This window comes from Hyperoodon ampullatus, assembly GCF_949752795.1.
Source record: "Hyperoodon ampullatus genome assembly, chromosome: 2".
NCBI classification, from domain to species: Eukaryota; Metazoa; Chordata; class Mammalia; order Artiodactyla; family Ziphiidae; genus Hyperoodon; species Hyperoodon ampullatus.
This window is the reverse complement of record NC_136915.1, coordinates 31,728,518-31,753,019: the sequence shown is the minus strand read 5'-3', so window position 1 is coordinate 31,753,019 and position 24,502 is coordinate 31,728,518. Positions and strand designations below refer to the sequence as shown.

Genomic DNA, 24,502 nt, shown 5'->3' with positions numbered 1-24,502 from the left:
GGTGGTCCAGTGACTGGGACTTGGCGCTTTCACTGCCTTGGGCCTGGGTTTGATCCCTGGTCGGGGACCTGGGATCCTGCAGGCTTCGCGCAGCGGCCAAAAAAGACCGATTTCAACAATTCAACAACCCACAAACAATTTAGATGGGGGAAGGGGCTTTAACACTGTTCACATCAAATGTCAGATCTATAATAAATTATGGTTATAAACAGGAAAACCAAGTCACTTAGACCAGTGGAATCTGAAGTTACTGGAAAAAAAAAAACATAAACTCTTCCACGTGGAATGACAGGCTTATCTATAACACTTCAACGTTTTCGACGACTCTCAAATTTGTAAATAGCTGGAGAGTTGACTGTTTCTTTCTTCACCTTCACCTTCTGAGTTTTATCCTACAAAAGAGTAAAAAGTTACCAGTAAATAGTAGGAGAGGTCTGTGTAAAACAGAAAGTTTAATAAACTACCTATTAGAAAGCCCCTAATTCAGCCCGTCTCAATGTTCAAGAGAGACAAAGCCCTTTGTCCTAAGGCATCCCTGACGCGATGAGTCAAGTTCTCCCCTGGGCATCTATAATGAGGCTGGCTGTGCAGAAGTTTTTGTGAAAATTGAGAAGAAAGGTACTCAAGTCATTATTTTGTAGGGCTTCTTCTCTTATGGAACCCCAGTTGAGAAAGGCAGACCAAAATGATCTGCAAAGCTGAAAAACTTGACATTTAGAGGAATGATAATATGAAAGGGGCATCTTATATTCCTTAGCTCTGCTATTTAACTACACAATGTTGCCTATTTTTAAACACCAGTGAGTGACACGCACTGTTTTATTAACCTGTTTAAATGTTACAGATAGCTGTTCATAAGCTATAAAGTTCATATGCCACCCGATCCTACCCTCTGCTGTTCCAAAGCACTGACTAATAAGCAAGCCTCTTATTACCTTCTTAATCAAGGAACATTTCAACACTGTCAGAGTAACAGACACTGGCTCAAACCACTGCCCCTGAGGAGCAGACATTTTCACTGGGGTTGGTTTACACACAGCTGAAATCCAGTCTCAGTTTAGAACTTTACAAAGAAAAAAATAAAATAAAATGAAGGCCTAAGGCTGTCTCTCCTCACCAGAAGATCTTTGCGAGTCTGAATTTTCTGTGCAATAACAAACAATTTCTTCTCACGCTCAATCCGCTGTGTCAGGCAGTTATACTGCTTTTGCCTCTCTTTCGCTATTTGCTGCAGAAGAAACACACATTTTCAGTAAAACAATTAACAGGATAAAAATGAGTAAGAAACTGTTTCTTAATCCACTTGGGCCAAACGCATAAATGATTTCATCAATTCCCTCCTTACCCCAGAATCAATGTAACAAGTGACTCTGAAGTTGGCCATTTTAGGAACAGCACATTCCAGAGCTCCATGGAATCTTGGAGACTTGCCCATGGACGCAGGTTCACCTGGAGCGGAATCAGGACTGTGCCTCGAGTCTCACAGATCCCAGGAAGCTTTCCACTACTACACTGAGCTGTCTGAGCGTCCCGGTTACCTAAAGTGCAGGAATGAACCAGTGCTGGAAACCCTACACAATGAGTAGAGAAGCAGAGAAGGGCCACCGGGCAGTGTGCTGGTGTCAGAACCGTGGAACTCAGAGAGCAGAAGGACTCTGTCAGTGGAAGCTGACCTGAAAATTCTCACTGCTGATGACCCCTCAAAGACCAATGGTCCTTCAGTGTGGGGGGATCACAGACCTCTGAGAAACTGATGAAAGCTTTGGATTCTTTCTTGACGTAAGTGTATATATGTATTTCTACAAATTCATACAAACGTATATACCCAGTCACACAAAATTTCAAGGTGGGAAGAAGGTGTTCATAGACTTCCTAAAGCCCATTCGTGGATTGTCCACCCCCTCCAAGGTACAGACTAAAAATTCCCTGGCAAGCCACCCACCAGCAGTCTCTTAATAAAAATAATTTTGCTTTAAACAAGACAGTCAAAAGAAACAACACCACTAGACAAAAAGGGCAATCCAAACCTTCCCAACTTTTCAAAAGGTAAGATGGTGAACTATTCTACACAGGACTTTGGAACACCAATCTCTTTAGGGACTACTGCAATACTTGAGAAGTGTCAGCAACACAGCTAATTGAAAATACAACTACATGACAAAGCGGGTTATCACTAGAACACCAGTCAGCTGGCTCCTCGGCTGGAAGTGTTATCTACACAGAGGGGAATATTACTGGGCCTCAGATTTAAACAATTCACCAATTCTAGCATAGTCTCACAGCAGTGGTTTCAGACAGCTTTTGTTTTCACTTTATTGCACAGACTGTTGATTTATGGGATTACCCAATATAATCAAACTAATTATGGGTATTTATATTACTAAAGCAAGTTTAGCTGCCTCTGAGCTAGAGAAGCTGCTGTGAAATTAAACAAAGCTGATGCAGTGTAAATGATTCAAATCAAAACAGAACAGCTGTCTGCCTGAAACACATTGACAGCATTTTTTTAAATGAATCAGTCAGAAGTGAGAGTTCAACTCCAGAAGACTTGGAGAAAAAGCATGTCTTCTGCACAAACCCAGTTACAGTGGTGGAAAGCACCGTAAGGACAAGTCAATACAAAATTTGGGGTACAAATGCAGAACATGAAAGACCTTTTGATGTGCATATTCACTGTTAAAGGTTTAATATCAAAGTATACCAAATCCCTTCATCTTCAGTGTCCCCTCCTTTCTCTGCCTTTTAAAACTGTTGGCACCTGTTACAAGCATTGAAAGCACAAAGCCCAGGGTCAGAGGTAGGATTCAAATGCAGACCTAGGGAATTCCCTGGCGGTCCAGTGGTTAGGACTCAGTGTTTTGCCAGGGCCCGGGTTCAATCCGTGGTCAGGAAACTAAGATCCCGTAAGCCTCGCAGCATGGCCAAAAAAACAAAAAAACAAAAAAACAAATGCAGACCTAAAGGCCAGAAAGTAAGCTCCTGACCACTATGCTACACGTCCTCTAATCTTAGAAACTAAGGAACCCTCCTCCACTTCCATTCCCATCACCAAATCCTCCTTCCACTTCTCTAAGAGAACTTAGTAAGTTTTCCAAAAATAATCATCTTAAATGCAGTAGGGAAAAAAAAAAAAAGAACCTAGATTCCCATAAACTCAGACCTGAAGAAAAATGGAGAAAATTACCTTAAGTCGAGTCTGACTGTTAACTCCTTTCACTTTCTCCTTCTGCAAGGTCTCTATCGTAGGTCTGTTAAAGACTCTGTCGACTAGTTCTGGGGCTGTTCGCAGGTGAGTTGCAATATCAAACTGTTCGACTAAAAGTCAAGACAATCCTTAAGGCGCTGTCTCTAACACCAAACAACACAGACCAATATGCTGGACTGTCCCAGAAACTTTCAAACATTTCATACCTTCCTTTTTGGTGTCAAAAAAAAACACATGCTTCTTCTGTTGCTTCCCCTGGAAATCCAGCAGATGGAGCTCTGATTTTAGTCTTTCAATTTTCTAGGATACAGAATATGGTCTCATTTTATATTGGGTTCTTCTAGGGTATCAGAAATGAATTTGCACAAGTTTAGACCATTCCACATCATTATCACCAGCCAGCAAAGAATTTGCTTCATTCTTTTAAAAGAAAGGACCACTAACATTTATCAAGCACCAACCACATGTCAGGTAGGGGGCTAGCTAGGCAATACACAAAACTCATTTAATCCTTACAACAATCCTATGAGATAGAAATGTGGAAACAGCCCCAGGGAAGTTAATTTGTCCATAATCACGGGGCTAATGAATGGCAGAGCCAGAGTTTAACCTAAGTCTGTCTCAAACTTGACCTCTTTCCACTCCACCATGCTGACTATACTTTTAAACCATTATCATAATTAAGTGTACTTTAAGACTGGAAATGCCAGAAGAAATCAACTTACAACTCGAGATCAATGGATTTCTATTTCTCTTCTTCACCAACAAAAACATATCAGAATAAAGAGTTTTAGTTGTTACCTTAGCTTCTGCAACCCTTTTCATTTCTATATATTTGACATCCTGAGTTCTCATCAGTTTCAGCTGTTCTGGAGTTACTTCTTCCTTAGTCTCCTTAATAACATGAACTCCATCCTAAAATCCAAATTTAAAAGATACGTTTCCTATTAGATTAAAATCATTAATAAGTTGTTGGCATAGTTCATGGCTGGAACAAAGACAACCAAAGGCTACATACAACAGCAACACAATGCACCAGGCCCCCAAGACACACATTCAATTCAGCACCTCCAATCACCCTCTCAGAATAGCTCCAGGCATCAGACTACTCCAAACGCATGCTGCTCATGAAGGGGCAGCTTTGCCTTGCATAATGACCAGGAGCACCTGACCAACTGGAGAAGAGTTAAATAAAAGCCCAGGGTCCTAGCTATCCATCTCCTCCCTCATCCTTATTTTCCTTGTTGAGTTGGAGCTCAAAACACCAACTGAGGGACTGCCCTGGCATTCCAGTGGTTAAGACTCTGTGCTTCCACTGCAGGGGGCATGGGTTCAATCCCTGGTTAGGGTACTAAGATCCCACATGCCATACGGCATTGCAGGGAAAAAAAAAAAACAACTGATCCATTAGGCACCCACCTGGAGTTTAACCCGAGTCATTTTATAGTAGAATTCATCTGGATTTTTTTCAAGAGCCTTCTTCCGGAGAGCTCTAAGGTATTTTTGCTTTTTCCGGTAGTCACTGAAAAGCAGGTTAAACAAGGTTCATGGCAAAAAAGAAAAAAAAAAAAACACAACAAGCAAACTTTACAAGCATCTAATGATACATACAAAAGGAAACTCAAAAAAGCCCAAGGAGTGACTACATTCGACTCACACTCCAATGTCACACTCCAGTGTCAGATGTTGAGCTCATCTCTTTGTGGGTCCTCTCCTATCCCTGCTCTACCTGAAATTAACAGTCCCCATTTCACGTTAGTTTTACTGCCATCTACATCATTACAGGGAGAGACCCAACAAAGCACAGATTACAACTCCTCAAACGGGGTTCTGATGCAAGCTTGGGCACCAAGTGACCAAATAAGATTCAGAAACTACACGTTGTAGTATAGCATAGTGACTAGAATCGTGGACTCTGGAGCCAGACTGTCTGGGTTCAAATCTTGGCTCCACCACTTCTGGCTGAGTAATCTTGGATAAGTTAGTTAACCACTCTGCATCCCAATTTAATCTGTGAAATGGGTGTGATAATAATAGTATCCCCAAAGATTGCTGGAACAAATGCATGTAAAAATGGTAACTCTCTTAGAACACTGCCTGGCCTAATAACAGCACTCAGTTATTATTATTTGCCTGAAAAACTCTGGGACCCAGAGCAATCCACTTAATCCATCACCAGCTGCTCCGGGGGCATAAAAAGGACCTCAGCTGACATGCATGGCTAACAAATAATTATAAAATGTTTTGTAAATAAAGTGCTAAAGAAGAAGAATAGGGATCATTGTTTTATAAAATGTTTTCGAAGTTCATTATCACCCACACTCAGTCCCAAGAATCCATCTTTCACATGTCTTCATTCCACACCACACATGGTGATGTAAGAGACTCAACAACTGGAATGTTAGATTCTATCTTGAACTTCAAGAAAAGGGAGAGAAAAAAGATTCAGCATTTAGCTCAAACACCAAGGCAGAAGCAACCAAAGCCACTCTGAGAAAACGATCTGGAACAACATAATTAAAAAAATTCTCAATGCAACTACAGTTAAATAAATAACGCTCTGCCTAAACCAAGAGAGAAGTTTAGGGTCGCAGAAAAGTATCTGACAGGCTGCCAGAGCTTTGGCCATTCTATCAATGGCAGGAAATCATCCCCTGCTGGACACTCAGGCAATCCAGCTGTAGTACAGGGAGGCTGTAAGCTTTTCTGGCAGCACCGCTCCCAGAAAGACTGTACTCACTCTGCACGAAGTTTGTAATCTTTCTTTTTCTCCAGCAGGCCCAGATGTTTTCGAAAGCTGGGCTAGAAGACAAAAGGAAAAAAAAAAGTGCTTAGTTTCCTCAGCAAACACATACCCGAATCAACAGGACACCTGACAGGAACAAGAATCTCCGGAGCATTCAGTAAATCCATGTCCTGGCAGCCAGTGTGCTATCCTGTTCCCTCCCCTCCCCCAACTGGGCACTGCCCAAGGATGAGAGGCCAATGCAGGCGCCAGAGAGGTCACAAGTACTGCCATAGTAGGCTTCTTGGCCTATTAAGGACAGAGAAAGGCAACAATGACTCGGCACTAAGAAAGCAGTTGCCAGTTGTACTAAAATTACTACAGACTTAATCCAAGGGTTTATAAAATACTATGAAGGGAAAACATAGTAACAGGGAAGCAACTGTGGTTAAGAGAGCTAAATTTAGAGTCTGAAGAACTGGGTTCAAATCCAAGCTTTACCTCTTAACAATCTGTGACTCTGGGCACTTCACTTAACATCTCTGAGCTCCTGTTACCTAGCTATAAAATAACAACAATAAGACCTACTTCTCACGACTATCCTGAGGACTTAATGAGCCTCTGTAAGTGGTAGTTGCCCGCACACAGCCTGGCACATAGCAGGTGTCCAGCATATATGTACTGTTATTATTCTAATTTCGGTACTAAGCATGAGAGAAAACCAAGTACGACAGAAAATACTTTCTCTGATACAGAACTTGGATAGCATGAAGGTACAAGGAATAAATCTTGGTATTATCTTTCTACGAGCTATCACTACTTGAGCACTTAACCTACGGCAAGGTCAGTGCTAGATGCTTTTGCCTACATCATCATAATAGTCCACATTTATTAAGAATTACCGTTAAATTTTGGGAAAATATGAAAATATAAAATTAAAAGAAAGAAAAGAAAATCACTATAAAGAATTTGTATGGGGACTTCCTGGTGGTACAGTGGTTAAGAATCCGCCTGCCAATGTAGGGGACACACGTTCGATCCCTGGTCCGGGAAGATCCCACATGCCGCAGAGCAACTAAGCCCATGCGCCACAACTACCGAGCCTGCGCTCTAGAGCCCGCGAGCCACAACTACTGAGCCCATGTGCCTAGAGCCCATGCTCCGCAACAAGAGAATGCACCACAGTGAGAAGCCCCCGCATCGCAACTAAGAGTAGCCCTCACTCACTGCAACTAGAGAAAGCCTGCGTGCAGCAATGAAGACCCTACACTTCCAAAAATTTTTTTAAATTAAAATAAAAGAATTTGTATGTACTTTTACTTTGCTTTGTAAAATCTAGGAGTTTTGACATTCCCAGAAGGTAAAAAAAAATTCCTGTTCTCTTGTTAGGATAAGTATGTAACATGAGTAAATAAAATTTTTATCAACGTGAAAAAAAAAAAAAAGAAATACTGTTACAAAGCAATCTGCTATGCTCATTACACACAACGTCATTTATCCCCAAACAATCATGGAAAGAGGATAAAGCAGGCACTACTGTTATCCCAATTTTCCAAAAAGGGAATGAGGTTTAGAGAACAACTTGCTCAAGAACATAGACAGAACTAGTAAGTGGCAAAGCTAGAACGAGACCTATTCTATCTGGGGCCACAGTCTGATCTTCCCTAGCCTCCTACACTGCATCCTCTTCCACTTTGAATATTCTCGATGGTTGAGGCAGTACATAAACTCCTCTACTGTTTAAACTTGTATAATAACTTGACTGGAAATTTTTTATTTCTTTATTTATTTGTTGGATGCATTGGGTCTTCGTCGCTGCACGCAGGCTTTCTCTAGTTGTGGCGAGTGGGGGCTACTCTTCGTTGTGGCGCGTGGGCTTCTCATTGCAGTGGCTTCTCTTGTTGTGGAGCATGGGCTCTAGGTGCACGGGCTTCAGTAGCTGTGGCATGCAGGCTCAGTAGTTGTGGCTCGTGAGCTATAGAGTGCAGGCTTCAGTAGTTGTGGCACACGGGCTTAGTTGCTCCATGGCATGTGGGATCTTCCTGGACCAGGGCTCGAACCCATATCCCCTGCCTTGGCAGGCAGATTCTTAACCACTGCACCACCAGGGAAGTCCTTGGGTGGGATTTTTAACAGTCTCCTCTCATCCTCTATCCTTGAAGTGATACAAGAAATAACTCAATATTTAAAATAATACCCAAGCCCTCTCTTGATCATTATTATTTTAATTATAGCAGACAAAGAGAAGTTGACAGAGAATAAAGAAAGAAAACTCAAGGGTCAAAAGAGCAACAAAGTGAGGCAGAAATCTTGAAATTTGTCACATCCACTTGAATGTACACCGGCCAGGAGGAAGCCTGGCATTGAATCTGAAATAGTTCACGTAATTATCCCCTCCATACCAAGTATTTTCCAGAGCTCCCCCAATGCCTCCGTGAAGACCTATAAGATAAAGTCCAAACTTTACCCAAATAGGGAGTGCTCTCGTCAATGTGTTTACCAACCTTTCCAGCATGGCCTCCTCCTCACCTCTCCCACAAAGACCCCTCTATTCCCACTCAGACATGGCCATGTCATGCTCTTTGCCTCTGTCTTCTCTACGAATCCAAATCAACTACCCACAACTGTGCCTTTGGACACACTATTCAACCTCTTTAAGCATCAGGTTCATTTGTATTGATACAAATGAGGATAACCTCTGCCTCACAGGAATGCTGTAGGATTATACAAGATAATCCTTGTACAGCAGGTTGGGCTGTACCTAGCATACAGTCAGTTCTCAAAAAGTGACAGTTATGGGACTTGCCTTGTGGCACAGTGGTTAAGAATCTGCCTACCAATGCAAGGGACATGGGTTCGAGCCCTGGTCCGGGAAGATCCCACATGCCGTGGAGCAACTAAGCCTGTGCGTCACAACTACTGAGCCTGCGCTCTAGAGCCCGCGAGCCACAACTACTGAAGCCCGTGTGCCTAGAGCCCGTGCTCCGAAACAAGAGATGCCACCATAAAGAGAAGCCCGCTCAACATAATGAAGAGTAGCCCCCGCTCGCCACAACTAGAGAAAGCCCGCGCTCAGCAACGAAGACCCAACACAGCCAAAAATAAATAAATAAAATGAATAATTTTTTTAAAAAGTTGACAGTTATTATCATTGCCTTCCAAGTCCAACAAGTTTCACTGTGATGCTTTCTCTCATCATCTCTCCTCTTCCCACTCATGTTCCTTATTGAGCATTTTTGTTTGTTTTTTAATTTGGGTTTTTTTTTTCCCCTTTCTTTTTTTTTTTCCCCCTCTTATTGGACATTTTTTTATGCATCTCTTATAAAGTTGCTTCTTTATTCAACTTTTAGTAGCCTCTGGATTCAAAACACTTGGTCTGATCCCTGGCTTTGCTGACTGCCACCTATAGCTGTATGTCTTTGGGCAAATTACTTAACCTATCTGAGCCTCAGCTTCCCCATCTGCAAATGTAAGAAAATAAGAGTACCTACTCCCACACACTCTTGAGAGATAAATGAGATAATAAGGGTAAAGCATTTTGCACTTTGTCTGGCTCTGGCACACAGCAAGCACTTCTAGCTGTTATTATTTTTAGATAGATCCACACAGGGGTCCAAACAAGGTGGCAAATTATCGATACACTACTCCCAGCACACCACTGAGCACACAGCAAGTGCACAATAAATGTCTGATAAATGCTATTAAGCAGGAAGACTGAACTGTGGTTGGGAGGCCTTAGTTCCATCCCATCCATCAGTGACACAGCTTTAGACACATCCTTCTCTTTCTCTTCCCCATCTGTAAAATGAAATTGCACCAGACATCCCTAAGGGCCTTTCTGGATCAGATATTGTGTGATTCCTGAGAACAGAAGAATAAATTGATTCTGCATATATTAAATGAATTTCCACTCAACCTCTCCACACAGACACACCCTCCACAGAAGTCCTGCAATTGTTTATTCGGTCTGAATTTGGTGTTTGTGACTGGGCAAGTCAATTTTGTTCTTTGGACCTCAGTTTCCTCATCTGTATAATGGGGTTGGAAAACACCAACATTACATGGTGAGACATAAACAAAAAGCGTACGTGGCAGACCTCCATGGATCTCAAAGCCCAGGCATGATGATGATAGCACATTAATTAACTCCAATCTCTTCGGGATCAGCCCGCATACACAGCTGACAGGGCTGAGCATCTTTAGATGTGGATTCCAGTTCCAGCGGGACACTTATTGGCTGTGTGAACTTTGACCTCAACTTCCCCAGAGAAGATCAAGCACTTTACACACAGTATCTCATTTAACTACTTCAATGAAACCTTGCAAGATAGCTTTGATTATCTCCCAGGAATAGGGACAGCTGTGCTCTCCTAGCTAGAACGACCACCCCCTCCTCCCCGAACCGCGAGGGTCCGCCCCAGCCACGCCTGCGTCGTCAGCATATATTTGCATGTATTTACAAGCAACATCTCCGCACAGAAAAGGCCAGGACCAGCAGCTGGGTGGGGGGCAGGGCCGGGGCGAGAATAGCACATGGGGCCACCGGCCAGCGTTCGTGGGGCCTGTGCGGTCCTACCTGGCTTCGCTCTCTGTGTTCCCGCTGCCGCGACTTAGCCGCTTTCCGAAAAGCCGCCGCCATGCCTGCTCAGTCCTGGAAAAGCTCAGTAGACAACGCCGGTTCCGCACCGCCTCGTCCACTGACCCTACCGGATATAGGCCAAGCCGCCAGAGGTTTAGAACCGCCTCCTGCCTTCCTGCAGCCTATCCAGCGCCCGGTTTTCCGGAAATACGTCATCTAGCAAAAGGCGTCCACCCCAGGCTGCTTCTGGGAAGTGTAGTTCTCTAGGTCTAGCCTCGTGACTCTACAACAGCCAGTTCTTATTCGCCAGAGCCTGTCCACGTGTACGGTGAGTTCGCCTTCGTGATCCGCTCTGTTGGCACCTGGGAGCACCGTGGCTGGCACTGTCCTTGGGCTGAGCTGGGTCTGGAGTGTGCGCATGTGCAGTCAACTACAGCTCTGCTCCGTTTGCCGTGTTTATGCGGTGTATTTGTATACACTGCTAGGTATAAGATAGGTAACTACTTTAGAACTGACTGTATAGCACAGGAAACTCTACTCAATGCTCTGTGGTGACCTAAATGGGAAGGAAATTCAAAAAAGAGGGGATATATGTATATGTATAGCTAATTCACCTTGTTGTATAGCAGAAACTAACACAATATTGTAAAGCAACTGTACTCCAATTAAAAATAATATTTTTTTTTTAAAAGGCTAGGGGCCCTGCGAATTTTCTGGTGTACCGGAAAGAGCACTCTAGAGAGAGACAAGCATCCTTAAAACCATGTCTGGCTCTGCCATGTACTGGCTGTGTGACTTTTGACAGGTCGCTTTGATACCGACCAGGGTTCCTGGCCTTCCCCAATCAATAGAAATTGACTAGAGGCCAGATAAGAAATTCAGTGAAGGCTTTATTGGGGCCCCTGCAGCTGCAGGAGGGAGCAAAAACAAGTAACAGGTTCCCTTGCTTGCTCCCGGAACGGTGGGCGTGGCAAGCTGGTTCCTTATATGGGGTGAGGGTAGGGGTATGTCCAGGGGTCAGGCCAGAGGGGTGGCTTAGTTGTGTTCTGCCCACGCCTTTGTGGTGTTGAGTGCAGGCGGCATGCGCAGTACCCTGCTTTTGCTTCCGACACCCGTTTTTTGTTCCTGGCTCTTCAGAAGTGGCAGTTGGGGGGTTTTTTGGTCTTTTTGTATCTTTTGGTCCAGAATTTGCCCCAATCGCACATGCACGCAGTTACTTGGCTTTTTTTTTTTTTTTTTAAATTTTTGGCTGTGTTGGGTCTTCGTTTCTGTGCGAGGGCTTTCTCTAGTTGTGGCAAGCGGGGGCCACTCTTCATCGCGGTGCGCGGGCCTCTCGCTGTCGCGGCCTCTCTTGTTGAGGAGCACAGGCCCCAGACGCGCAGGCTCAGTAGTTGTGGCTCACGGGCCTAGTTGCTCTGCGGCATGTGGGATCTTCCCAGACCAGGGCTCGAACTCGTGTCCCCTGCATTAGCAGGAAGATTCTCAACCACTGCACCACCAGGGAAGCCCAGTTACTTGGCTTTAATGAGCATCATTTCTTTCATCCATAAAACAAGGATAATAACAGCACGCACTGCTCTCCTCATAGGGCCGTCAAGGGGCTCATAGTTGAACGGAGGAGTTATATCATGGCATTAGTTGTAAAATTCTAAGTCCCTCACACCCTCAAGGTGTGGCTGACAGAATGAGTGTCAGAGGCAGTACAATGTAATGATTAGGACCATAAACCATGGAGGTGTGTTTGATCCTAACTGTTACCAGCCAAGACAAAGTTAGCTTCACTGAACCTTAGTCTCCCATGTGTAAAATGGAGGTAATAATACTATACCTACAGGATTGTTGTGAGGATTAAATGAAATAATATGTTTAAAGTCCTTAATACTGTGTTCACCTATCTGCAAGTTCACGATCAATTAGAGCTATTATTGTTATTATTAGTATTACTAAACCTACCTGTAAGGATTGAGAAAGGGTTGAGCACAGCAGAACATTCCAGAGGCATTTGGCTTCTTTTCCACCATGTGAAGCTAAACTTCAGTAAGTTCTGTAACTGCACCCATTTCTCATGACAGTGCTCATCTCTCCAGCTGAGGAGCTCTGGAGAAATCCTCTCCTCAGTCCCTAGAGGTGTGAATCCAGTAGGCCAGTGGGCGTGTAAAAGCTGAAAGTAGCTGAGATCTGCTATGTGAAAAGTTTTTTCCTGCCTCTGAGTCTGAGCCTTGCCCAACTAAGGCCACATGCATTAGCAAAATTCCATCTTATTTGTTACTTAACCATTGAAAGACAAGGCCCTTCATGATCTGGCCCATGCCCACCTTTCCAGCCTCATCTCAATTAAGAAGCCCAGCCATCAGGCAGAGTGACCAGGTGGCAGCCCTAGTAGCTCCTGCCACTTCCCCTGAAGAAGGCATTGAGTGGCAGGGATACCCAGGAGAAGGCAGCACTGCACACTGGAAGTGGGGGTGGGCCTTCAAGTCAGCCCCAGATTTGAATTGCACATCCACCACCTATCAGCTTGTGATTTGGGGCCACCTTGTCAAACTCTCTGAGGCCCGTGTACTACTCTGTAAAATAGTGATAGTAATAATAACCACCTCACGTGGCTTTTGTAAGAAATGAAGGAAGTAATGACTGCCACTTAGCACGGTGCCCTGCGTGTAGTTGGCATTTAAGCATAGGTTAGTTCTCCCTCTCCTCTTCCTCCCCCACGCTCTGTAGCAGTCACTCATTTTACCCTCTGCACCCACAGACCCATTGCCAGGCTTGGGGTCACTAGGCAAGTGTTTCTGGGCAATCTGAAAGAGGGTGTCTGCTCAGCTAGGAGGCCTGCACGGGCTGTAGGCAGCCCAACGGGTAAGAGTGAGCAATACACCAGAGAAGGAAGAGAGTTTTCTCACTGAGGGGAGGAGAGCTTGTGGTTACAAGCATCAGAGGATGATTCAGCACCCAGAGGAAACCATGAGAGTCTTGCCAGGGCCTCCTTTTGTAAACCCTTCCAAGGTGAGAGAACAGCTGGGAGGCCCTGAACAAGATAAGGAAGGGTGGGGGGCCTCCAGGGTGAGGGAAGGCACAACCAGATCCCACTCACCCAAGGCCAGTCAGCCAGCACTCAGGCTCTGCTTCCAGCCCCAGTCAGACACACCTGTTCCCTGAGGGGGGGGGGGAGGACTGATGGGGAACAGGAACAGGGAGTCCATGAGGCTGATCCCTAGACCTCCCTGGGGCACGTCCACCTGGGTCAACGGAAATTAGAGCACGCAGGGAAATGTGAGCCTACTGGGGAGCTGGAAATGGGGAGGGGAAAGGATACAGCCCCTGCCCTACACCAGTCTCCCTCTCTCAGGCTGGGCCAAGTCAAAAGTCTCCTAACTTTTCTGGGCCTTCAGACTCCAAGTCCAAGAAGCAGAATCTTAACACTTGACCAGGAAAGAGAGTGTTGGAGTGGAGGGAGTGTCCCACAGGTTGAATAGCTACTGTGTGCTTTCATCCAATCCTCACAAGAATGCTGTGAGACAGGGAGTCCCCCACTCTGAACAGATGACAGACTGAGGCTTCAAGAGGTTAAATGACTACAGAGGTGATAGAGCCTAATGATTAAGCTCTTTTTTTGGCATAAGGAACTTTGACATTTGACTGTCTGGATTTGAATCCAGGCTTTTCTATTGTTAGCTGTGTCACCCTTGGCAGGTTACTTACTCTCTCTGTGCCTCCATGTTCTCATCCTTAAATCAAGGATAAAAATACATATTTCACAAAGTTGTTGGAAATCAAGTGCATTGATATATGTAAAGTGCTTAGGCAGGGACTGGTGCAAAGTAAGAACTCAGGAAATATTGGCTCTTATTCAGGCTGCTCATCGGAGATTCAAGCCGTGAGTAAAACCAGAGACCCCAAATCACTTTGCTGTACAGCAGAATTAATACAACATTGTAAGTCAACTGTACTTCAGTTAAAAAAGAGAGAAAGACCCCCCCCAACCCTACCTTTGATCCAGCACCTTCCTTACTCACTCATAACTCCTCCCTTTCTGAAGGATGCTCACCTTTGCCCTCCCCTCACCCCAGAGCAAACCACTTCTGCCATCTCCTCCAGCCAGGCAGTCTTCCCTGCACTCCCCTGGGCTACGAGTCTCCTACGCCTGCAAGGCAAATTCCAGAGCAAGGCCCACCCATGGGCTGGCTGAGCCCTCCCTGGGCTCCAGATAGCATGTGCCTGTGGTCCAATCTGGGGTGTGGGAGTCCAAATGGAAGCAGTGGCCATCATTCATTCATTCATCAGATATTTATTACGTGCCAGACATTGGAGTAGGTACTGAGAATGCAGTGGTGAACCAGAAGTACGCAGTCCCTGCCCTCATGGCACTTACAGTTTAGGCATCAGGAACAACAATAATAAGGAATTAGTTAATTTTGAAAGGAAACCTGGCCTCAAGTGTGACTTGGGACCCAGGAAGGTAGGCATGTGATTCAGAAGTGGGAGAGGAGGGTACTCAGCAGCCCCAGCCTGGGAGGGATTGAGTCTCTGCTCTGAGAGCTTGGCTGGACCCAGCCTGTGGGATGGGAGAGCCTCTGTGGGCACCTGAATCTCTACTCTAGACTCTGAGGAGGTTATTTCCAGGGTTGGTTTGCTGTCTCTTGTTTTGCTAACAGCACAGCAGAGCCTCCTCCTCCCTCCCCCACCCTTCCAGATCGAGGCTATTTATTCCTAGTGACAAGCCTGAGGATCCCAGGGGGGGGTGGCCTCAAGGACCTGGAGGGGCCTTGTGTCCCTGGCAGACGCCAGTCCTCCCGCCGGGGCAGGGCACAGGGAGGAAGCCAGAAGGTTGGAAACTGTAGAGGTCGGGGAGGAGGACTTCCCTCCACCGCCCCTGCAGCGCCCCATCCTTGCACACTCCTCACACCCCTTCCTGAGAAGCTCAAAAATCATGGGGCCAGGGCTTCTCTGGTGGCGCAGTGGTTGAGAGTCCGCCTGCCGATGCAGGGGACACGGGTTCGTGCCCCTGTCCGGGAGAATACCGCGTGCCGCGGCGTGGCTGGGCCCGTGAGCCATGGCCGCTGGGCCTGCGCGTCCGGAGCCTGTGCTCCGCGGCGGGAGAGGCCACAGCAGTGAGAGGTCCGCGTACCGCAAAAAAAAAAAAAAAAAATCATGGGGCCAAGGATTAGGGTCTCCCCTAGGCCTCAAAGGTCAAAACTGTTCCTGGGCACTGTGGAGACCAAGGGAGGATTTCTCTGTCCCACGATGCAGCTGGAGGTGAGGAGGTGGTTACTTCTGTTTTCACCACTCAGAGTTGTGGAATAAAGCCCTTTGAAAGTCAAGGCCCTATAGGAGGGGTCCTTAAACTTCACTCCTTGTTTCCAGAGAACACCTTCGTTCCCACTGACAGGGCCGCGACAGCAGGGTCAAAACCACCCCCTCCAACAGGCTGGAATAAGTCCTCTTTTACAAATTAGGGCTGAGTGTGATCCCTGGGGGTAAACTGCGAGGGGGCGGGGACACGAAAAGAGCATGAGGACTCTCTGGGTCTCCAAATGGACCTTGGTCGGCTGCCTCCTGTATCCCTTGCCTGAGGCTGAATACAGCTAGCCGCTGGGGACTGGGGTGGGGGAAGGTAAGGAGAGTGGGGAAAGAGAGGGAGGACAGCAAAAGCTGCAGGGAGGGGACAGAGGCGGGGTCCTGGCCGCCCACGAAGGTTGGTAGAGCCAGGTTAGGCCCGGCGGGCCCAGGGGGCTGGGGCAGGATCCAGCCTAAAAGGGAGGTGGGGGCGGGGTCTGGCCCCCAGCCTCCCGGACGAGGGCCGGGGGCGGGGTCCGCACCCCGCGGGCAGGGGAGGCCGGGGGCGGGGTCCGGGCGGGGCGGGCCCCCGCGCTCACTTCCTCGGGGAGGGCTTGGGGCCGCGCTCCCACTCGCCCACACAGTCCGTGCGCCGCCGGCAGCCTCGCGGGTAGCTAGCTCGGTCCAGCTCGGCCCGGCCCGCAGGTAGGAGGTGCCGAGGGACGCGGCCCCGGCTGCCCGCCACCCCCCACCCCACCCCCGCCCCACGCGAGCGCCGCGCCCCGCTCTCGCCGCCTGCTTCGAGGTGAGCTCCCCGCCGAGCCCGGCTCCCCATCCCGGCTCCCGGCCCCCGCCCTCTGGCGGAAAAGGAGGGGCGGCCAGCCGGGGGTTAAGGGCAGCTGCGGCCCCCGCCCCGTGCCCCCGCCTGGGTCCGGTCGCGGGCGCAGGGAACACGCTAGGAGCCGGTGGCGCGCGGGCGCCGAGCCTCGGGGGGCGCCCCCGGAACCGTACCGCTCCGGGCGCTGCAACGCCAGTTAGGTGGGGCAGGGGGCCAAGTTTGAAATGGAAAAGCGAGAGTCGAGAGAGACCGGGAGGGTTCGAGAAACCGGCTTCCAGAACGGCCGGTGGAGCAAGAGACCGAGACAAGACAGGAGCGGCGAGCTTAGACAAGAGGCTGCGGAGATACCCGAAACAGGGACAGAGACTTGGGCGTAGAGTCACCGGGAGGCAGACCCGAGGCGTAGGGTCCGACCCAGGTTTTGTGGAGCGGAGCATTTTAGGAAAAAGCATGCAGTGACCCCAGACGTGTTGTCAGCCCTCTCCAGGGCCTTGGAGGGTTTTGGGCAAATGAGGGGCCCCGAAGCTTAAGCTTCATTAGCCTTGTGGTAAACCATCCTCGGAGAGGCCTAGAAAGACATCCAGAGACTGGAGACAGACACACTCAGGCATACAGAGATGCTAAGAGATAGAGAAGGGCGGTGGGTAGGGACCAAGACTTTCCACCCTGTAGAGACCCTTGAGATGCCAAGACTTGGGCAGACAGTGGTAGAAATCCATAGAGGCTACTGTGGGGAGTTAGCCAGTCAGAGACACAGAGACACGGAAACATACAGACAGCTGCTGAAGTGTACAGACACAGACGTGCTGAGTGGTGCAGAGCTAGACGCCAAGAGACAGATGTCATGGAGGGGCAGTGACAGTTTTCAAGACAGACCCGCGGGACTCAGGCCTGAAAGATTGGGAAGGGAGGATGTGGGGAAACAGAAACACTGGGCCAACTGAGCCCCCGTGAGGCGGAGGACCTGAGACATGAGACAGTAAGACTCGAAGGAGCCCTACGCACTCTCCGAGACAGCCCCAGCTTATTTTTAAACTCAAATCTTGGACGCGCTGCTTCAGCCCTGGGGGACCCGGGGTGAATGAACTGTTCCTCTTCTGTCCCCAGAGCAGCTGCTGGATCCTGCTTCCCACCCCCTTCTCCCAAGCCGCTCTGACTCCCAGGCCCCATGGCGGGGGCGGGGAAGAGAGTGGAGAGTTTGGGGTGGATGCCTAGTAGCAGGGGTGAGGGTGGGGGGAGTTTGATTTCTCCTTCAACTCCCCTGTCAACTCCTGGAAGCTGGGGGAGGGGTCTGTTCTGATCCTGAGTCACAGCTGTGGGACCTGGCCAGGGTCCTCCTGGACAGTGGGGGGTGGAGGGGGGCGAAGGGGTTGAGCGGTTGGCATGGGTGCTTGGAAAGACTTCTGGGTGTCTTCCAGTCACAGGGCTGGCAGCTGGGGAGAAGAGCCAGGCTCTTGTACTAGTGATATCATCCAGCATCTCCTGTCCCCCTGCTCTTAAACGCTGACCACCCCGTCCACCACCATTTCTAGGGAAACGGGAAAGGGCTCCAGGCTGGGAGGCAGGGGACCTGGGCTCTCTGATACCTGAGTGACTTTGGGCATGCCCCTGCCCTGTCCCTGGCCTCTGTGCTCAGCTGTAAAATGAGGATGATACCCTATCCCGCCTGCCCTTTGTGCGATCTGATAGATGGTGGGTGGGTGGGAAAGCGCTTTGTGAGAGGCAAAGCAGCATGCAGGTGTGTACACCTGTGTACCTGTTTTGGGGGTTTCAGAGTTATGCTCACTGGAGTCAGACTGGCCCCCCTGGTCTCAGTGAGCCCCACGGCCTGGGCCTCTTCAGCTCCCCCAGCAGAACTAGGGGGTTCCCTTTTTGTTCTCTCCCTGGGCCCCTGCTGAGAATGTCAAGGTCAAGTCCCAGGCCAGCCCCCTGACCCAGGCCTGGCTGAGAAACTGTTGACTGACCCCCGTATGAGTGACGGGGGTATGTTTACCCCGTATGAGTAAAACACTAAGAGCTACCATTTACTGACTACTTAGTATCTCCCAGGTGCTTTCCAAGTATCATCACATTTAAGCCTGGCAACAACCCTAGGAGGTAGGAGGTAGTATTAGATGGGGAAGCAAGCTCAGGGAGCTTAAGTGACTTGCCCAAGATCACCCAGGTTTGTATTTCACAGCTCAAGCCTCTACACAGCACATGCCACGGCCATTTATCCAGCCGTTTTGAGCTGCAGGAGGTTCACGGGGAGGGGTCAGATGTGTGTGTGGGGGGGTCAGGTGTAGGTGGGTGTGTGTGTTGGGGGCAGCGGCTGAGAGCCATCTGGCAGACTGAGCGCTCTCCCCCCGACCCCCCTACCAGCCGTGAAGGAATACAGGACTGGCTCCCTTTAGTCCCCCAGTCCTGCCAGGGAAAGGGGGAGGCGGGGGAGGGGCAGGGAAAGGGCAGAGACAGGTGGGCCTTGATAGTGCCCTTCACTCTGTCCTCACCAGAGCCCAGCTGGACAGACTAGAGGATTCTGGGAAAGAAACAGAAGCCACGCCCATACCCTATTTGGGGTGCCCCTATCTCAGAGTGGTGACTGCCTCCCAGTAGGCAGACCTAGGGCTAGTTTGGACCTGGGAAGGTGACAGAGCTGTTGGGGGCCAAGCCAAGAAGGAAGGAAGGGCCCAGGGCACTCGAGGTCGGATGCATGGCCACACTCCACCTGTGTGGCCCCCGCTGCCCAGTGGCTCACAGCCCAGGCAACCAACCCTCAGATGTTGGGCCAGAGGAAACCCAGGCCTGAATGACGGGGAGAGGACTGAGGTGGAGGGATACCCTCCACCCTCCAGCATAGCCCCCAGCCCAGAACTCCCGGCTCTGAAGACCCCAGCTCCTGGCGGCCTCATGCCCTGGCCTGGGGTATGAACTGAGTGTCCTCCCATCGTACAGAGGGGCAGCTGTGGGTTCATGAGCCACCCCTTCAGAAGAGCCAGGCCCCCTAGGCTTGGAGCGTCTGCTGGCGCCTGGAGTCTGAACTCCAAACCAGAGCCACGCTTGTTGGCTAGAATTTCCTGCGGCGGGTGGCTGAGAAAAGGAGGGCTTTTCCTTCAGCTTGAGCCAGGCCAGGCTCTGGGGACTGCCAGTTACTGGGGTCTAATGTGGAGGAGTGTGGAGGAGTGTGTTGGTGGGTTCCTTTGTACTCCTGGGGCTCATCTGCAGCTGTGAGAACATCCCCTTCCTAGGGTCCAAGTGGTTCCTCTCCACCCACCCCGGGATCCCAGTCCTCAGAGAGCAGGCTTCATGATGGAGGAGACTGGGGGTGGGGAGCTCTGAATTTGGGGCTAGAGACTCGAATCAGGGGCAGCAGAAGGGACTGGGAACCCCACTTCCTAACCCTCCCTACGCCCCAAGCTCCTGCTGCAGAGGCAGCTGTGTGGATGACCTCATCCCACAAACATGCTTTGTTCCTGAGAAAATGGAAAGTGTCTGAGGTTTGGTGGGGGGCTGGGTGTCTGCAGCAACAGCACTCAGGGCTCCCCCTTGCCTGACTCCCCACCGTAGGGGGGCCTGATTAGAGAAGAAATGTCTTCAGTGGCTCCCACTCTCTCGCCCTTCACTCCCCCGGCCCCAAACCCTTAAAAAAGCTGGGGAGAGGCTGTCTCTCCCAGAGGCAGGGAGAGGGAAATAATGACCCAGGGGATGGAAAGATTCTGGGGCTTTGCCATCACTGCCAGGAGTGATGACCGGCAGGAGACAGCAGGAGGCACACTGCGTAACCTCCAGTTCCCCTCTCCATCCCCAAGCATCTCATTTCCCTTTTTTCCTCCCCTGTTGCTGGCAAAACCTGACATCTGGCCATGTGTGCTGCCACAGCTGCTGCAGATGTTGCAGGCCAAGGCTGCCCAGGCTGGTGTGACCAGAGACCCAGCGGGAGGTGGAGGGGGTGAGGGCAGAGGGTCCAGCTGGGGAAGCTTGGCTGTGTCCAGCTTGCAGGATTTCCTTCCTGCTTAAACCTAGGCTGAGCCTCTGAAGTCCTTGTTGCTGGATTCTCCTGGGAGGGGAGGCCCAATGTGATTTCTCCCATCAGCCTCCTCCACCTCCACCATTCACTGGCCCAGCATCAGCATCCTTCTTACATTCCGCTGTTTCCTGGTTGGGGTTTGGGGGGTGGGGTGCGAACAGCCCCATTCTCATCCCTAAGCTCCCCACTCCAGAGCTCTGGGTATACCCCTAGGGTCCCTTCCTGGGAGTCAGAAGAGGGTGAGAGTGCTGTACATATGGGACAGGGTGGGGTGGCTCCGTGTCCTTGCTCTTACCCCCTTGGGGACAGTAGGGACAGTGGAGGCTAAACTCAGGCTAAATGCAGGGGCAGGAAATGAGTCACTGACCCAGGAAAAGCCCCCTCCCCCCAGTTCTGCTAGGGCCAAGATAAGAAAAGAACTTCTGCTTCCTGGTTTTTTCCTGAACCCCTCTCATCCCCAACGTTAAATACAGAAATAAACATGCAGGACTCTTTGTGTTCCCAGAAACACCCATTCCCCATCACCACCTGCTCTGACCTGGCATTTCCTATGCCTAGTTCTCGCTCTTTTTTAAATGCAGTGGGCTAAGCCACAGCCCCTCTGGGTGACCCTTGCCCCACCTTGTGTCCCTAACAGGGCTCACTCACAGCCACCATGAGCGAGGCCTTTGACTGTGCAAAATGCAGCGAGTCCCTGTACGGGCGCAAATACATCCAGACAGACAACGGACCCTACTGTGTGCCCTGCTATGACAACACCTTCGCCAACACGTGCGCCGAGTGCCAGCAGCTTATCGGGCACGACTCAAGGGTAAGGACTGGACCACACAGGGCAGGGAGTGGGTGGAGGCTGGCAGGAGGGGGCAAAGGTGCCAGTGCCCCTGCTGTGCTCCACACAGGAGCTGTTCTACGAAGACCGCCACTTCCACGAGGGTTGCTTCCGCTGCTGCCGCTGCCAGCGCTCCCTGGCCGACGAGCCCTTCACCTGCCAGGACAGCGAGCTGCTCTGTAACGACTGCTACTGCAGTGCCTTCTCCTCACAGTGCTCCGCCTGCGGGGAGACCGTCATGCCCGGTACGTTCCCGGGGGCTCCCAGGGGCTCGTTGTGCGTGGGACTGGCATGCCTGGCATCTGTGTAGGGTTCTTGTAAGGGACTGGCACGCCTGTCTGATACAACATGGAGGCTTGGTAAAGACCTGCACACGCAGCACGTTCCTGGAAATTTACTGTGTGCAGGATCTGTCTTGCTTATTTGCTCTTGGGAGCTTAGCACGCACAGGGACTGACAACGCATGATACACACCTGGGGGCTTAGCATGTTTGGCACACATAGGAGCTACGAGTGCGCTGAGACCCAGTGTTTGTTGCATTGGGGCTTGGTGTGTGCAAAGACGTATAAATAAAGGGCTTAACACGTATGGAAACCTGCATAGCTAATAGAATGTGAGGATTTAGAACACGTGGAGATTGGCATGATTAGGATATGCCGGGGCTTATTATGTTCTCTGAATCTATCACGTCCGGGGCAGAACTCTGTGTGGGCAGGGACTTGCTTGCCTCGTATATGGGGTCTTTGTGTGTGTGCTCACACTATCACATCTGGTATATAAGCACTTAGCATATACTGAGTCATCGTGCCTGTGACCTGGAGGCCTGGCGTATGCTGAGATCGTCATATTCTGGTACATGTGGGGACTTCACCTATGCCAAACCCTCAAGTCTAGTTTATGGGGGCCTAGCACGTGCTTAGCCAGCATATCCAGTGTTGGGGGGAGGTGGTTAGCATGTGCAATAGATGCGGTGGGGATCCTGCTGCAAATGCATGGACACCACCCTGTAGGCTGTGGGAGCAGCGGGGACCCTCCTCGGGGGGGTGGCAGAGGGTGGCACTCAGGAGCTCGGGACTCAGCCTCTGAGTGGGACCCCTGTTCCCCACAGGATCCCGGAAGCTGGAGTACGGAGGCCAGACGTGGCATGAGCACTGCTTCCTGTGCAGCAGCTGTGAGCAGCCGCTGGGCTCCCGTTCCTTTGTGCCCGACAAGGGTGCTCACTACTGCGTGCCCTGCTATGAGAACAAGTTTGCTCCTCGCTGCGCCCGCTGCAGCAAGGTGGGGGCTGGGCCGGCGGGGCGGGGGTGCCGAACTCCACTGCACACGGGTGGGGTGAGCAAGGCTCTGTCGTGGGGTAGGAATCCCCACTCCCCCTGCTGACAGACGCTGCCCCACAGACACTGACGCAGGGTGGCGTGACATACCGTGACCAGCCCTGGCATCGGGAATGCCTGGTCTGCACCAGCTGCCAGACGCCCCTGGCAGGGCAGCAGTTCACCTCCCGAGATGATGATCCCTACTGTGTGGCCTGTTTTGGAGAACTCTTTGCACCCAAGTGCAGCAGCTGCAAGCGCCCCATCACAGGTGGGACAAAGGGTCAAAGGACAGAGTGGGTAGAGTGTAGGCAAGGGAATGGGACCTGGTACTGGGTGAGGCCGAGGGACAGGACCGCCCTCCAGATCGCAGAGCTAACCTCCAGCCTCCCTCCAGGACTCGGTGAAGGCAAGTATGTGTCCTTTGAAGACCGCCACTGGCACCACAGCTGCTTCTCCTGTGCCCGATGCTCCACCTCCCTGGTGGGCCAGGGCTTCGTGCCGGATGGAGACCAAGTGCTGTGCCAGGGCTGCAGCCAGGCGGGGCCCTGAGCCAGGGCTCCTGGGCCCAGGCCCTCCCAAACCAGGGCTCCAGGACTAAGGCTCCTTTTCCAAACCACCTCTGGGACCCAGCCCCTCCCCAAATTGGGGCTACCCCTGGGCTCCAGGATTCAGCCTCCCCACTCCAACATCCCCAGTCTGGTACTTCTTGACCCAGGGCCCCCAAACTTGGGCTCTTACAGAGCCTCCATCATTCAAATCCCCTCCCCAAGCCTGAACTCCAGAACTCAGTCCTCTCCCCTATGGTCCGGCTTCCCAGACGAAGCCCTCTTCCTAAATCAGGGCTCTGGGACCCCAGCCCCCTTCAATCTAGACTTCTCCCCTGAAGACTTTAGGTCTCCTGTGGGTGCCTGAGAAGTCCTCAGAAGTGGACTATACTCAGGCTTGACACTCCCCACCCCCATCCCACCGCTATTCCCAGGGATGGGGCTGTCTGGGCAGCACATCAGGGGTTCACTGGTTAGGGGGTCCTAGGGTACAGGGTTTTGCCCAGCCCTTGTTGTCGAGTGTTTTCTCGTTTCATTTCATTTCAGCTCCATTCTGCCCAGAGATGGGCAGAGGGGTGGGTTTGGCTCACCCCCCTTTCAGATTCTGCAATAAAGCAGTATGAGGAAGCAAAGGCCTCTGTGTGTTTGTCTGGGGGTGGAGGGGCAGGGAGGACTCCTTCGCACACCACGGGACTCAGAGGCTCTTCCCGACCTCAACCTCCTCCATGCAGGGCAGAGGAGGAAGCTGCCAGGCGGGGTGGGAAATCTCTCCCGAGAAAGGGGATCCCCGCGGCCGCTACTGTCCCTCTCAGGCTTAGCTGGCTTCCCCCCTGCTGGCAAAGGGCTTTTTCCTCCGAGCGGGGAAGGGAGGGGTTTGGGGGAGGTTCCGGACCGGAGCAGGGCGGGCCGACGGCGTTGGGTTCTCCGTCGGGTACAAATCGCCCCCCTCCCTTACCATCCCTCCCCAAACCCCGCCGAGCACCGGGTGCGGATCCCCAATCTGGGCCCAGACCCTCAGCCCCCTTCCCCCTCTTCCCGAGGATTAGCGGAGGCGGCCCGGGATCCGCTCGCGGACGCACGTTTTTTGCCAAAAAAGGCAAGGATGCAGCTGCACGCGCCGCGGGAACATCTGGATCCGATTCCCGGCATGAATGGGTCATGGCCCCGCCTCCCCGTGATTCAAGGGC

At 50.7% G+C, this 24,502-nt stretch overlaps 2 protein-coding genes across 4 annotated transcripts; one reads left to right on the top strand and one right to left on the bottom strand.

Moving 5' to 3' along the window:
* Positions 1 to 119: 119 nt before the first annotated feature.
* UTP11 (UTP11 small subunit processome component) lies at positions 120 to 10,569 on the bottom strand (the record flags this gene model as incomplete). The annotated part of the gene is made up of 8 exons (XM_079697872.1): positions 120 to 392; positions 1,118 to 1,228; positions 3,185 to 3,315; positions 3,412 to 3,505; positions 4,007 to 4,120; positions 4,625 to 4,727; positions 5,946 to 6,007; positions 10,507 to 10,569. 8 exons carry the CDS (start codon positions 10,567 to 10,569, stop codon positions 309 to 311), a joined length of 762 nt encoding a protein of 253 aa, XP_079553998.1. The 3' UTR covers positions 120 to 308.
* Positions 10,570 to 21,279: 10,710 nt separating this feature from the next.
* Positions 21,280 to 23,936, top strand: FHL3 (four and a half LIM domains 3; the record flags this gene model as incomplete). 3 transcript variants are annotated; one of them, XM_079696912.1, is made up of 5 exons in its annotated part: positions 21,280 to 21,435; positions 21,524 to 21,698; positions 22,563 to 22,732; positions 22,852 to 23,038; positions 23,165 to 23,936. In XM_079696912.1, the coding sequence occupies 5 exons, from the start codon at positions 21,280 to 21,282 to the stop codon at positions 23,317 to 23,319; spliced, it is 843 nt and encodes a 280-aa protein (XP_079553038.1). In that variant the 3' UTR covers positions 23,320 to 23,936. The 3 variants fall into 3 exon arrangements, with proteins under 3 accessions (XP_079553038.1, XP_079553037.1, XP_079553036.1); XM_079696911.1 differs by having other exon boundaries at positions 23,141 to 23,936; XM_079696910.1 differs by having other exon boundaries at positions 22,852 to 23,936.
* Positions 23,937 to 24,502: the final 566 nt, after the last annotated feature.